Source organism: Mobula birostris, chromosome 11 (assembly GCF_030028105.1).
Source record: "Mobula birostris isolate sMobBir1 chromosome 11, sMobBir1.hap1, whole genome shotgun sequence".
NCBI classification, from domain to species: Eukaryota; Metazoa; Chordata; class Chondrichthyes; order Myliobatiformes; family Myliobatidae; genus Mobula; species Mobula birostris.
The window spans coordinates 100,306,233-100,318,826 of NC_092380.1; the positions used below are offsets into that span (position 1 = coordinate 100,306,233).

The 12,594-nt window shown below is 43.0% G+C and overlaps 1 protein-coding gene across 2 annotated transcripts in view; it reads left to right on the forward strand.

Moving 5' to 3' along the window:
• LOC140205275 (glutamine-dependent NAD(+) synthetase-like) overlaps positions 1 to 12,594 on the forward strand; it is a 79,380-nt gene that overhangs the window by 51,318 nt on the left and 15,468 nt on the right. For both annotated transcript variants that reach the window (XM_072272766.1, XM_072272765.1), the window contains 4 exons: positions 277 to 395; positions 2,678 to 2,726; positions 9,202 to 9,304; positions 12,178 to 12,346. In XM_072272766.1, coding sequence (XP_072128867.1) covers positions 277 to 395; positions 2,678 to 2,726; positions 9,202 to 9,304; positions 12,178 to 12,346 — 440 coding nt within the window. The remainder of the gene's footprint in view (positions 1 to 276; positions 396 to 2,677; positions 2,727 to 9,201; positions 9,305 to 12,177; positions 12,347 to 12,594) is intronic.

A 12,594-nucleotide genomic window follows, 5' to 3' on the forward strand; every position in this document is an offset into this window, starting at 1 on the left:
ATAAAAGCAAACTGAAAACTTTGGATCGGGGAGCATTCGGTCCAGGACGGGTGTCTCCCCTGTTGATGTCAGCCATGTGAATTTGTCAACTGGTACACAGTTTTGTTGAAATTAATGTGCTTGATTCTTGAGCGTGTTAAATGGGGAATTCTCATCACTCGCTCTTCTTGTGGGAGTTTTGTTTCATTTTACTGGTAGCCACCCTGCTTGTGTCTTCATTTGTAAATTTTTCTGAATCTCAGAATTTACCAATCCCGCGAATTATATTCCAAACAGGCAAATGAAGTGTATCCTCGAGTGAATGTCAGCTTCACACTGACTTCGGCTGATGATGTCTACCTGCCCTCAGTTCAGCCAATTCAGATCCGATACCATACTCCTGAGGAAGAAATCAGGTGTGTGGCAGCTTTCCAATTTTGGCTTTACAGAGGTGACATTTGAAACTATGATAACTTGTACAGCTAGTATTTTCCTTAAAAGAAACACTCATGTCACAGCTGTGGGTTGAGAGGGATAAGAAATCAGCCATGCTGGAATGGTGAAGCAGGCTCATTTGGCTGAATTCTTCTCTTATGTCTTGTGGACTGTGGAGAGAAAGCATTGGGGTAGGGTGGTAGTTGGACACCTTGGAGATCATGCAGCCCGCAGATAGTGGGTGACGCTGCGCTAGATTGGATTGGGCTGAGCAATGATGAATATGCCTGGACTCTTTCATTTTTGTGGGTTTTTTTGCCATTTGTGTGATTTATTTTTGTACATGGGGAAGGGGGGAGTTGATATTTTTTGATAGTTGTCTTTGTTCTTTAGCTGTCTGTGGGAGGATGAGTCTCGGGGTTGTATACTGCATGCATACTTTGACAGTAAATATACTTTGAATCTTGAATCTTTGAGATACGGTAAGTGCAGTAATCTGATTGTTGGATTCTTTGATTCCATAAAGAGATGTGGAATTTGTGAAAGCGGCAATAATTTTTTTTAAAATTTATGTCTACATCTTAGACTCTGGAGCATGCAATAACTAATCTTGCACAGGCTTTGTATAAACACAGGGCCCAACCAAGATATGAAATGAGAGAGGATTTAGTTCTTTTCTTGAATTGTAATATGCAGAACATTGTCCAGAATTCATGGGCAAAGGAGGAAGCCTCTCAAACCTGTCTTGCCATTTACCACATCCCCTTCTACACTCCCAATTCATAAAGGCTCAAAGTTTCAAAGCAGAACTACTATTCAATAAACTCTTTTGCATAATTAAAGATATTGTATTTCCATTCTGACTGCTGCCTTTACCAGACTTCAAGAGATTAAAAATTCACAAACATTGGCAAGTTGTCAAAATTGCAGATGAACCTATTGCCTCCCAACCAGGGCAGCAGGGTAGCATAGTGGTAAGGATGACACTTTACGATACAGGTGATCCGGGTTAATTTCCTGATGCTGCCTGTAAGAGTTTGTATGTTCACCCCGTGTGGGTTTCCTCTGGGTGCTCCAGTTTCCTCCCACGGTCCAAAGACTGAACCAGTCCTTGGGTTGAGATCCTAAATTGAAGAAAGGCCAATTTTGATGGTATCAGAAAGGATCTGGCAAGTGTGGATTGGGACAGGTTGCTTTTTGGCAAAGGTGTACTTGGTAAGTGGGATGCCTTCAAAAGTGAAATTTTGAGAGTACAAAGTTTCTGTGTTCCTGGCAGGGAAAAAAAAAAGGGAAGGATAACAGGTTTAGGGAACCTTGGTTTTTGAGAGATATTGAGGCGCTGGTTAAGTAAAAGGAGGAGTTACATAGTAGGTATAGGCAGGAGGGAGCAAATGAGGTACTTGAGGAGTGTAAGAAATGGAAGAGAGCACTGAGGAAGGAAATCAGGAGGGCCAGAAGAAAATATGAGGTTGCTCTAGCAGACAAGGTGAAGGAGAATCACAAGGGCTTCTACAGGTATTTTAAGAACAAAAGGATAGCAAGCAACAAAATTGGACCTCTGGAAGATCAGAGTGAAAATCTATACCTGGAGCCAAAAGAGATGGGGGAGATCTTAAATGGATCTTTTGCATCTCTATTTACTCAGAATCGAACCTGACATAAGGAAACACACACACACACAGTGCTGGAGGATCTCAACAGGATTGGTACTACAAGTCCTGATGAAGGGTCTTGGCCCGAAATATTGACTTTCTTTCCATAGACTCTGCCTGACCTGCTGAGCTTCTACAGCATTTTGTGGGTGCTACTCTGAATATCCAGCATTTGCAGAATCTCCTCTGTGTGACGATAGAAGGAAAGTGCTTTTCCATTTTACACAGTGCCTGGGAAGTAGAATGCCTTGTCAGTGTTGGGAGTGCTGGCATGTTCACTGCTCAATAGTAGCATTCCTGAGGGAGTTGATGAATACCTGTAAGGAAAGAACTTGAAGAGCTGAGAGGAGAGAAGCTAGCTTGATTGTGCCCATATAGAGCCAATGCGCATATGATGAGCCAAATAACCTTTATTCACGCTATAATCATTCAATAATTACGGGGTTAGTATTGAAAAGTGGCAGTGATTGAAAACATCTGCAGAGATTTTGCTGAATAGCAGAGCGGGCTTAAGATATAAATGGCCCACCCCTGTGTCCATCTATTCTTTTATTTGTGAAGAAGAAACACGTGATCTATTGTTCTTTGACATTTATTCCTGTTCTCTTTAGCCTTGGACCTGCCTGTTGGCTGTGGGATTATCTCCGACGTAGCTCACAGGTAAGTCAACGTCAGAACTAAGGTAAGGTGTCAGGTATGAACGGAGGCATTTTCAGCCAAATTGGTTTAACTGTAGGAGACTTGGCAATGAACAATTCACTTAATCTCGCTGTAAATTGAGGAGGGATTTGGTGAAAGGGTCACATTATGTATTGAAGAGTGGTAACTTGGGATTCGTTGTAGCATCCTATAACAAAAACATGATAAATTGGATTATGCCGTGATTTGGCACTTATCCCCCATTTGAGTGACCGTACTGTGCTGGTGGTCATTGGTACGGCTGACTCTGGCCACTTCCTTGTGTGAGGGAGAGGGAGAGTTAACTCTTTGAGTTACTTTGAGAGGTTATTTCAGTGTGTGTGTTTCAGAGGAGTTTAGGTTCAAGTGTGTGTGAGGTATTGCTGCCAAAGATGGAACCACGGAAATTAGATTTAATTCTCTTGCATGGCAATTTTAAAATTTAGCTACCAGTTGGATTTTTAAATATTCCTATGCAACCTCTTAAAGAGGTCTTTTACTTACATCACAAACAAGAGAAAGTCTGCAGATGCTGGAAATCCAAGCAAGTGTGTTGCACTTGCTTGGATTTCCAGCATCTTCAGGTTTTCTCTTGTTTGTGATTGGGCTGCTACACTGCAAAATCTCTTCCAGGGACGCCTACCCTGAAGAAGTTTAAATCCTTTAGTTACATGTCCGCTTTAATGACAACTGATCGTTTTGTTTCCCATCATTTTTCATATTTTCGTATTGATGAGGCTACTGGCCCATCAAATTTATGTTGGCTCTAATCCCACCAAGCCCATTGCTCATTCACTTGTTCTGATAAGACACAGGAGCAGAATTAGGCCGTTCGGCCCGTCGAGTCTGCTGCACCATCGCATCTTGTCTGATTTATTATCCCTCTCAGGCCCATACTCCTACCTTCCCCCTGTAACCTTTGACGCCCTGACTAAACAAGGACCTAGCACCCTCCATTACAAGACCAAAAGACGTAGGAGCGGAATGAGCCCATTGAATTAGGCCATTCAGCCCATCACCCCAGACATACCTCTTCTCATTGCTACCATCAGGAGAAAGATACAGGATCCTGAAGGTGTGCACTCAGCAATTGAGAAGTAGCTTCTTCTCCTCTGCCGTCAGATTTCTGAATGGACATTGAACCCATGGACATTACCTCACTACTTTTTTTGTTCTTTTTACACTAATTACTCTGTGCCGAAATATATATACACACAGCATAATTTACAGTTATTATTGTAATGTACTGCTGCCACATAACAAATTTCACAACACACGTGGGTGATATTAAACCTGATTCTGATCCTGATCGATTCTCTCTCACTTGTCCACCCCTAATTCCATACCCAAGAGCATGAGGAGTAACCAGTTGACCGACTAGCCAGCGTGCCTTTGGGGTTTGGGAGGAAACAGAGCATTCAAGGAAGACTTGTGTGGTGACAGGAAAAATGTGCAGACTCCACATAGACTGCAGCAGAAGTCACAATTAAACCCACCCGAGAGCTACTGGCACTCCCTGCTGCACCGATATGCTGCCCGATTACTGTTGTAATGCGAACCAGTGATGCATCTGTGCACAGCAAGTTTCCACATCGAGCAATGTGATAACTTCCTGATAGTTCCACATGTTTGGATCACACACTGGCCCACAAAAAATACCATGAGATGATGATCACCTTCCAAATAATCTAGCCATTCGGCCCTTCATGTATATCCTGCCCCTTTTGTGGAAGCATTCCTTTTCCCACGTTAGTGTCGTCCATTACCTCCACACAGAACTGGAGCAGAAGCAAGTCATCTCTGACCCCGAGGGATGATCTAGAGGGAAAAGATGAAGATGAAGTGCAGAGGAGATTTACAAGGATGTTGCCTGGATTGGGGAGCATGCCTTATGAGAATAGGTTGAGTGAACTCGGCCTTTTCTCTTTGGAGTGGCAGAGGATGAGAGGTGACCTGATAGAGGTGTATAAGATGATGAGAGGCATCGATCATGTGGATAGTCAGAGGTTTTTTCCTAGGGCTGAAATGGCTAACACGAGAGGGCACAGTTTTAAGGTGCTTGGACGTAGGTACAGAGGAAGATGTCAGGGGTAAGTTTTTTTATGCAGAGAGTGGTAAGTGCGTGGAATGGGCTGCCGGTGACGGTGGTGGAGGCGAATATGATAGTGTCTTTAAAGAGACTCCTGGATAGGTACATGGAGCTTAGAAAAATAGAGGGCTATGGGTAACCCTAGGTAATTTCTAAAGTAAGTACACGTTTGGCACAGCATTGTGGGCTGAAGGGCCTGTATTGTGCTGTAGGCTTTCTATGTTTTCTGATGTTCAGGATGCATTTATTCTTTACTATAGGCTAGGAAGTTTTTAGCATAAAAATCTGTTTGCAATTAAAACAGCTTCGGAAATGGAGAGCGTAAATTTACATTAGGCTCTTTTTAGAGGGTGGCACGTGGCCAAGTGGTTAAGGTGTTGGACTAGTGATCTGAAGGTTGTGAGTCCGAGCCTAGCCGAGGACCTCGCGATAGACTGGTGTCCATTCTTGGGGGGGGGGGTCCACACCACAGAAACCGGCATAAGCACCGGCCAGTTGAGCCTATAATGCTCGAGACAGACTTTAACTTTAACTAACTTAACTCTTTTTAGAGGGTGCGGAACAAATGCACACATTTAAACATACAAGCATATTCCTAACATGTTTGATAACTGTGGGAATAGTGAGAAGCAATTGTTTCGCCCTTACTCGCCACATGCCCTGTTAATGTGCAAACATTTCCATATTTTTTAGACAGAGCATACTAATGTGACAGCCATTGATAGCCCTGTCCTGAAGAATTGAGAGTGTGGAGTCCAGAGCTGTGATGACAATTCCAGTACCACTTTCAATATTTTCCACTCTGACCGTTCACAAAGAGTGCAGTTGAACATGTTGCCTCTTATTATGGAGCATCTGTGAAAGTGTTTAGGTTTTGGTTGATATGTTAGAGGTTTTCAGGAGTGGATCAGCACTTTCCAACCTCTGTGGGCATACTCCATTGACAACATTTGCTGGTTGCTTGATACGCAAATGATACATTTCACTGGATGTTTCGATATGCAGTATTGTGCAGATATCTTGGATACATCTATATACTGTAGCTAGGGTGCGTAAGACTTTTGCACAGTACTGTACACGTGATAAGTCAATTTGAATCTTGAATCTGAAACTTAATGCAGACAAGTGTGAGGTTTTGCATTTCAGTAGGACCAATTTGGGTAGGTCTTACACAGTTAATGCTAGGACACTGAGGAATGTAGTATCTGGAAATATGGGTCCATAATTTGTTGGAAGTGGCATCACAGGTCGATAGGGTCATAAAGAGAGCCTTTGCCACATTGGCCTTCATAAATCAAAGTATTGAGTACAGGTGATGGATATTTTGTTGAAGTTGCATAAGATGATGGTGAGGCCTAATTTGGAGTATTGGAGTAGCCGGGTGCAGTCTTGGTCACCAGTCTACAGGAAAGATGTAAACAAGGTTGACAGAGAACAGAGAACATTTAGAAGAATGTTGCTGGGTCTGGAGGGCCTGAGTTATAAGGAAAGATTGAATAGGTTAAGACGTTATTGCTTGGAATGTAGAAGATTGAGGGGAGATTTGATAGAGGTTTGCTAAATTCTGAGGGGTAGAGATAGGGTAAATGCAAGTGGGCTTTTTCCATTGAGGTAGGGTGGGACTTCAACCAGAGGTCATGGGTTAAGGGTGGAAGGTGAAAAGTTTAAGGGGAACATGAGGGGAAACTTCCTCACTTAGAGGGTTGTGAGAGTGTAGAATGAGCTCTCAGCATAAGTTGTGCATGCGAGCTTGATTTCAATGTTTAAGAGAAGTTTCAATAGGTACATTGATGGTAGGGGTATGGTCTCAGTGCAGGTCGATGGGAGTAGGCAATTTAAATGGTTTCAGCATAGACTAAATGGGCTGAAGGGGCTGTTTCTGTGCTGGACTTCTCTATAACTCTGAGCTCTATATTAGTTCAGTAGTATTAAGTGTTATTTGGTAACTGGTAAGACATAATATACAGTATAGAACTATGCATAAGTCTTAGGCACCCTAACTATATATACACACACAAACTGTATATATAATATATGTGCCTAAGATTTTTGCACAGTACTGTACATGTGATAAATAAATTTGAATCTTGAATTTTGATCCTCCACTGGGAGTGTGTTCCTGTTTTTTCCGTCAGGACAGAAGGACTGGGTGTGTGAGCTGATGTGATTTCATTCCTTGGTGCCCTGTGTTTGGACGTGTTGTGTGTGTTTAATTGCACCCTGTGATTTTCAAATGTTAGTTTATGGGTATCGTACACTTTATGAAGCTTCTCTGAGAGGATCTTTGTGGGAAAATACCCCTCTACGCTCAGTGGCCACTTTATTAGGTACAGTAAAGTGGTCACTGAGTGTATGTTTGTGGTCTCCTGCTGCAACTTCAAGGTTCGACGTGTGATCAGACATGCTCTTCTGCACACCACTGTTGTAAAGTGTGGTTCAGAATCAGGTTTAATATCACTGGCATGTAACGTCATACTTGTTGCTTTGCAGCAGTGCATGGCAATGCATAACCTTAAAAATATAAATTACAATAAGAAATATATATAACAGTAAATTCGATAAGTAGTACAAAAAAGAGCAAAAAATAGTAAGGTAATGTATGTGGGTTCATGGTCTAGTCAGAGGGGAAGAATCTGCTGAGTGTGTGTCTTCAGGCCCCTGTACCACCACCTTGGGCACGTCCCAGATTACGGGGGTCCTTAATGATGGGTGCTGCATTTTTGAGGTGTCCTGGATGCTGGGGAGGCGAGCACCCATGATGGATCTGGCTGAGTTACAACTTTCTGCAGCTTTTTCCGATTCTATGCAGAAGCCGCTCTATACCAGACGGTGATACAACCAGTTAGAATGCTCTCCATAGTACATTTGTAGAAATTTGTGAGAAACTTTGATGACACGCTTAGTCTCCCCAAACTCCTAATGAAATATACCCGCTGTGGTGCCTTCTTTGTAATTGCATCGATGTGTTGGGCCCAGGAAAGATCTTCAGAGATGTTGACACCCAGGAACTTGAAACTGCTTATCCTTTCCACTGCTGAACCTTTGATGAGGACTGGCATGTGTTCCCTCGACCTCCATTTCCACAGTCAACTCTTTGGTCGTACTGATGTTGAGTGCAATGTTGTTGTGACAGCACTCTCAACCAGTGATTACTTGAGTTACATTCGCCTTCCTGTCGGCTTGAACCAGTCTGGCCATTCTCCTCTGACCTCTCTAATCAACAAGGTGTTTTCACTCACAGAACTGCCACTCACTGTATGTTTTTTGGTTTTTTTTGCACCATTCTCTGTAACTCTAGAGATTGTTGTACATGAAAATCCCAGGAGACCAGCAGTCTGTGAGATTCTCAAACCATCCCATCAGGCACCAACAATCATTCCACAATCAAAGTCACTCAGATCACATTTCTTCCCCATTCTGATGTTTGGTCTGGACAACAGCTGAATCTCTTGACCATGTCTGCATGTTTTTTTATGTATTGAATTGTTGACACATGATTGGCTGATTAGATAATTGCATTAATGAGCAGGTGTACCGAATAAAGTGGCCACTTCGTTTAGATTTCCTCATTGAAAGCTGCAGATGCTGGAAATATGAAATAGAAACAGGGTGTGCTAGAAATGAGAAGCGGTGTGGTGGTGGTGGGGCAGCATCTGAGGAAGATCCTAGATTGTCACAGATACATTGATTGTGGGTGCATTTCCTTACACTTTTTTGTTAATGAATAGCTTTGGCGAGCACCTTTGCTTGGTCCCCCATGAAAGACCAGGTTTCCCGGTGGCCACCCATTTCAGTTTGACTTCCCATTCCCATTCCGACATGTCAGTCCGTGGCCTCCAATGTGCAAAAGAAGACAAACTGTGCAAATACAAAAAAAAAACATAAATAATAGACAACATAAGTTGTAAAGTCATTGGAAGTTCAGTGTATAGCTGAATGAAGTTATCCGTGTCAGTTCAGGAGCCTGATGGTTGAGGGGTTATAACTTCCTGAACCTGATGAAGTGGGACCTAGGGCCCCTGGTACCTCCTTCCCAATAGCAGCAGCGAGAAGCGAGGATGGTCCGGATGGCATGGTCCTTGAAGATGAATGCTGCTTTCTTGCGGCAGTGCTCCTTGTAGATGTGCTCGATGGTGGGGAGGGCTTTATCCGTGATGAACTGGACTTAATCCACCCCTTTTTGTAGACCTTTGGCCACTGGTGTTTCCATAACAGGCATGATACAGCCAGTCAGGATACTCCCCACTGTGTACCTGTCCCTGCACTGGTGAACCGGCAGGAAGGATCTATGTAGGAGATGTTCTGGGTTTAGCAGGCTCCTTGCTTGTCATTTCCTGCCATTTCATCCTGTTCTTTCTGTGTCCACAGGCTGGTTTTTTTCTCCCTCTCAGTGGGGGCATTGATAGTTCGGCCTCAGCCTGCATTGTCTATTCCATGTGTTGTCAAGTGTGCTCTGCTGTGTCAAATGGAAGTAAGTAACTGTGCGGATCCATTTTGTCTCATTTACACTCCCAGTCCCCTGTCTTTTGTGATAGAGGTAGGGGTTGTCCATACTGTTGTCAAATCTTCCCCGTCATTCAGTAATGTTGCAGCTGATGCTGTGTGTGAACCCAACTCTCCCATTCAATCTGATTTTCTTACCCAAAACGTGGTCTATTTGGGTTCAAGTGTGCAAAGACTTTGACCCTTGGATCCTTACTTAGTAACAACCAGTGGTTGATAACAGCAGCGTTGCATTATTGCTGTTGTTCCTGGTGGCACAGCGGGCCCGCAACCTTGCAGTTTCTTTAGCATTTTGTTTGTTTTTTATGAGGCTGAGTTGCTAGCTCGACACTCAACACAGCACAGATGGAAAGCGTGCAAGGAGCCGGCCGGATTTGAACCCGGGACCACTCGCCTTGAAATGTGGTGCATACGCCACTGGCCAGCTCGTGTTACATTATGGAATGTTTTTCTGTTTTGCATTGGGGTAGCTTGTATTTCATACCAAATTGCAACTAACTTGGTAGTGATACTGAGTAAATTCTCATGGTTCCCTATATTTAGAGATCTACTCAGGTGTTGAATTAAAACCAAACCCCAACCACCATCAATATAGACCTGAGTCTTGAGCCCCAGGATTCAGGTTTGTGGCGACATCTGATGTGCCACTGTCATGAATAATTAATCTACAAAAGGCATTTGGCTGGCTTGATATCAAAACACTATGCATTGATCATTTGGGGTGACCTGGCCCTAACCAATGCAAAATGTTTAATCAGTTTATCCACCAAGTTGACACGAACCTGACGTATTTCATTAGGTCCCACCGGACTCTGGATGGGTAGCCAAGTTCATTCTCCTCACAGAGGGAAAGGAATTGAGTTGTTCCAACCATTCCCCAAATCTCAGAGCAACATACACAAAACGCTGGAGGAACTCAGCAGGCCAGACAGCGTTAAAGGAAAAGAGTAAACTTTCGACGTTTTGGGCCAAGACCCTTCTTCAGTCCTGAGGAAGGCTCAAGGCCCGAAAAGCCGACTATTTACTCTTTTCCATAGATGCTGCCTGGCCTGCTGAGTTCCTCCAGTATTTTGTGTGTGTTGCTTTGGACCTCCAGCATCTGCAGATTTTCTTGTGTTTGTGTCCCAAATCTCAGTGGGTAGTGTAGCCATTAGCATGACGCTATTACAGCCCGGGGTGTTCTGGAGTTCAGAGTTCAATTCCGGTGCCCTCTGTAAGGAGTTTGTATGTTCTCCCCTTGCGTAGGTTTCCTCCAGGTGCTCCGGTTTCCTCCCACAGTCCAAAGACAGACTGGTTAGTAGGTTAATTGGTCATTGTAAATTGTCTTGTGATTAGGTTGGTGTTAAATAGTTGGGTTGCTAGGCAGTGTGGCTCGTTAGGCTGAAGGTCCTGTTCTGCACTGTATCTTTAAACAAATAAATAAACCATCTATGTGCTGACTAGTACTGGCAGGCTGTGATAGAGCCCTGTTGCTGGGGTTAATGTGTGAGGTGAACTCATTGGAGTTGTAACCAATAAGTTATTTGTCTCTACTGCCTGGCTTCCTGTGGTATTCAAAGTTTATTTTAAAATATTAAAAGGAAAAAACAATCACAAATGGTGGGATGTTGCCGGAAAGGCTAATGTCTTTGAAATGAAAGGCTTCTCAGCATTTCAACATCACCCACATTATAGAAACACGGTCAGCCATTTTGATTTGCAGAACAACTTGGATTTTTATGAAGATGCTTATCTTCATAGCCACTATGATGCTTTGCTGCATGCTCAGTGCTCGGTGGAGTGTGCTGATGCTTTTTGCTGATGGGGGAGAGGGTCATTACTTTGCTACTGCTTGTGAATGGGAGGGGAAGTTGGGGGTGGCTTTGGGGTTGTAACATTTAACTGTCATTCATTATTTGGGGCATTCCTCTGTTTCTGTGGATGTTTGCGAAGAAAAAGAATTTCAGGATGTATGTTGTATACATTTCTCTGACATTAAGTGTTCCCATTGAAACCCATACCAATTGAAACTAGTACCACTACTCAGGGTACACGCTGGATATTCTAAATTAATTTGTTAAATGTAAATTCCTCTTCTGACATGGTGTGCTTTGAACTGTCACGTTTAGATTATTAGTCCAAGATGATTAACGATCAGCAACACAACAATTTTGCTTTTAAGTGGAAATATTTAGAGTAAGCAATTTAACAACTTTCACCAGGTTTTAGATCAAAATACTGCTTATTGTGGACTATCAAGGTACGTATGTCACCATATACAACCCTGAGATTCATTTTCTTTGGACATGCTCAGCAAATCTATAGAATAGTAACTACAACAAGATCAATGAAAGATCAGTAGAGTGCAGAAGACGACAAACTGCAAATACAAATATTAATAAATAGACAACATGAGATAATGAGATGAAGAGTCCTTGAAAGCGAGATCATTGGTTATGCGAACATTTCAATGATGGGTAAGTGAAGTTGTGTAGTTATCCCACTTTATTCAAGAGCCTGATGGTTGAGGGGTAATAACCTGGTGGTGCGAGTCCTGAGGAACTTGTACTATCTACCTGATGGCAGCAGTGAGAAGGGACTATGACCTGTGAGGTGGGGATCTCTGATGATGGATGCTGCTTTCCTACGACATTGTTTCACGTAGAGGGGCTCGATGGTCGAGAGGGCTTTACCCATGTGGTACTGGGCTGAATACACTACTCTTTGTAGGATTTTCCATTCAAAGATGTTGGTGTTTCCATACCAGGCTGTGATGCAGTCAATCAATATACTCTCTGCCACACACCTATAGAAGTCATAACCTGTGAATTAGCTCTGAAAATTACTGTAATGTCCATTCAGATCAGCAGGTGCTGGAAGATGCCCGGAGGATTGTCAATGATCCTAATTACACACCCAAAGACCCGCGGGAATTCTGTCGACACATCTTCACCACTTGCTACATGGCCAGCGAGAACTCGTCTCAAGGTACCTGTAACCGGGCCAAAGAGGTAGCTGAGCAAATAGGCAGGTGAGGCATGAGTGGAAACACTGACTGTGCAGAATTGGTTCATTCACTTGTCCAATGTTCTGAACCTTGAACAATGATTTATAACACTGGAAACTAATGAGCTCGTGTTTTTAAGGTTTGTTGAGTTCACTCAATAGTGCTTGCAGTGCAGAACCTGTTTTGAAGACAAAACATTGATTAATTTTAATTTGTATAAACATTTTTCATTATCTTTCAAGGAACTTTCTTACCTGTGATTTTTCAGTATT